This window comes from Colobus angolensis, unplaced genomic scaffold (genome assembly GCF_000951035.1).
Source record: "Colobus angolensis palliatus isolate OR3802 unplaced genomic scaffold, Cang.pa_1.0 Scaffold4, whole genome shotgun sequence".
Taxonomy (NCBI): Eukaryota; Metazoa; Chordata; class Mammalia; order Primates; family Cercopithecidae; genus Colobus; species Colobus angolensis.
In genome coordinates this window covers 4,663,285-4,666,139 of record NW_012117376.1, presented here as the reverse complement: position 1 = coordinate 4,666,139, position 2,855 = coordinate 4,663,285, and the positions used below count along the sequence as shown (strand labels likewise).

The window sequence follows — 2,855 nt, the reverse complement described above, 5'->3', positions numbered from 1 at the left end:
GAGGCGGAGCTTGCAGTGAGCTGAGATCTGGCCACTGCACTCCAGTCTGGGCGACAGAGCCAGACTCCGTCTCAAAAAAAAAAAAAAAAAAAAAAAAAAAAGAAAAGAAATATTTCATTGCTCACTCAATCAACACACATTCACTAAGGCCATTATGTGCCACGGTCTACTATAAATAAACTGCAAGTAAGTTTTCAAAAAATAGACCAAGAAAAATATTCTAATTCATAAACCCCTTTCATTGCCACATATGAAACTGGGAAGTGACCAGATTTTAAAAAATGGAAACTTACAGTACTGCAGTCCTTAAATATCAAAGCTGAGGGACAAAAGAAATGTCAAGTTCTGCACAAGAATCACTACTTACCCAGTTTGCTAGGCTGTTTGCCTGAGTTTTCATCTGTTTCTGATTTTTCTTCAATAGGAAAGTAACTGTAAAATAAGAAAGTAAATTGGTTCAGTATCTGTTCCTAGTTTTTACAGGAGGGGCAAATCCAAGGCATTTTTAAATTTTCTTAGAGAGAATCACTTACCCCATCTTGGAAGAGCTGTCCTTAAATAGAAGTAAAGTAGAATCTGATGAGAGAGACTTGGGAACAGAGAGTAAGCCAACTGCCTTGCCAATTTCACTACTGCCATCATTATTTTCTTTATCCATTTCTTTTTCATCTTTGGTTTCTATTTCTTCACTACTAAGAAGGAATTCTGCAGTCTTTACCAATCATGCCACCACAAAACAAAATAATACAAGTCAAAAACTTTAAAAGCAAATACAATGTTAGCTTGAAATACGGCTGATTGGTTACTGATAACATCTTAAATTAAAAAAGGCAAACTTGAAGGAAGTTCCATATGACCATTATCAACATAATTTTCCCTGACACTTCTAGAACTTTTTTGTATTTTTTTTACCCTTTATCCTCCCAAAATTGCTAAGATTATAAAGGACGACTGGATTATCATTTTACTGAGGCAATAAGAGGTTAATTAATCAGTCTGAGATTGCAGGCTGACTACTGATCTCAAACCAAGCACAGACTGAGACAGGCTGTATAGCTCAGCCATTGTTTTCTTTCTCCTTTACCCAAAACTAAATATTAACTCAAGTTTCTGGGCGTGGTGGCTCATGCCTGTAATCTCAGCACCTTGGGAGGCCACAATGATGGGAGGATCACTTGAAGCCAGGAGTTCGAGACCAGTCTGGTCAACATAGTGAGACCCTCATCTCAAAAAACTTTAAATAAATAAATAAAATAAAATAAAATAAGTGATCCCAGCATACAAAAAGGAAAGCTTTTTTTTTTTCTTTTTTTGAGATGGAGTCTCACTCTGTCACTCAGGCTAGAGTATAGTGGCGCGATCTTGGCTCACTGCAACCTCCACTGCCCGAGTTCAAGCAATTCTCCTGCCTGAGTAGCTGGGATTACAGGTGTGCCACCACACACAGCTAATCTTTGTATTTTTAGTAGAGATGGATTTTTACGATGTTGGCTAGGCTGTTCTCAAACTCTTGACCTCAGGTGATCCGCCCACCTCAGCCTCCCAAAGTGCTAGGATTACAGGAATGAGCCACCCTGCCCAGCCCAAAAAGGAAAGCTTTTTAATACTTAACAATCATATCATCACCTGTTTTCCCTAGGCAGAAAACAATACTATGGAACAAGGCAAGAGGCCCCTCTACAAATGCCTTCTTCAACAAAGAACGAAAATAACTCAGAAAGGCCTCTGACTCCCTGAGAATTTACTCCAGACCTCGATCTAGCCAAGGTTAGGACTGCTTTTTAATCTGATAGAGAAACCTAAATGAACAACAAACATAAAATTTCCTACAAATACAAAGCCATTTTTAATATTAGCATTATTATATTAAAATATATAAACAAACAGGTGGAAGCCCAGGCAATGGTATTCTGTCAGCACCACTGAATATCTGTATTCAGATACATAATGATGATCTACAGATATTCAATGGTACTGACAGAACTGAAGATACTAAGATTTAGAGATATGTGGGGTAGTTACCCTTACCATGCCCTTAAAACCTCTTATACAATTGAACATGCTTATTATACTCTTAATCAAGTCTGACTTTTTCTCTCATATTCGCCATGACAAGGTAACAAAACAACATAATTGCCAGAAACCTCCTGATTTCCTTCTTCTTCCTCTTCTTTCTCCTCCTCTTCCTCCAGTTCTTCCTCTTCTTCCTCTTCTTTCTCTACCTCCTCTTCTCCATCTTCCTCAGACTCATCTGTCATTTCTTCCTCTTCCTCCTCCTCTTCCTCAAATCCATCTTCATTATCTAATTTAAACAGTGCTTGGCGCTTCTGGCGCTCCTCAAACCTTCGGAGTTTCATTGCCTCTTGCAGTTTAGCTTTTAGCACCTGAAGCTTTTCACCTGAACAGAAATATGTAGAAATGCTTTAGACATAATACAATAATTAGGTGTGCATTTTAGGTAACTCCAGAAGTATTCTAGTCACATCCCAAAAGGAAAATCTGAGACTCTAGTATTTCTGGGCTTTTTTGTTATTTGAACACAAGAGTATTATTATTAATTGAAGTATCAAAGAGAATTTCTGCACCCTGGATAGTATACTCCTCAGGGATTATAAAATAATTGTTCAAAAGAGAGAACGGGGGGTAGGGAGTAGAGCTTCAAAAGTCTGTGGCTCAAAAGCCATGAAGAAAAACATTGATAAATTTACCTATATCAAAGAAAAAGAGGCCGGGCGTGGTGGCTCACTCCTGTAATCCCAGCACTTTGGGAAGCTGAGGCGGGCGAATCACAAGGTCAGGAGATCAAGACCATTCTGGCTAACACAGTGAAACCCCGTCTCCACTAAAAATACAAA

At 38.5% G+C, this 2,855-nt stretch overlaps 1 protein-coding gene across 1 annotated transcript in view; it reads right to left on the bottom strand.

The window, feature by feature from the left end:
• Positions 1-2,855, bottom strand: part of CLSPN (claspin) — a 37,333-nt gene that overhangs the window by 14,950 nt on the left and 19,528 nt on the right. The window contains exons 10-12 of the mRNA XM_011955653.1: positions 2,145-2,398; positions 534-712; positions 368-432 (exon numbers count right to left, since the gene is read on the bottom strand). Coding sequence (XP_011811043.1) covers positions 368-432; positions 534-712; positions 2,145-2,398 — 498 coding nt within the window. The remainder of the gene's footprint in view (positions 1-367; positions 433-533; positions 713-2,144; positions 2,399-2,855) is intronic.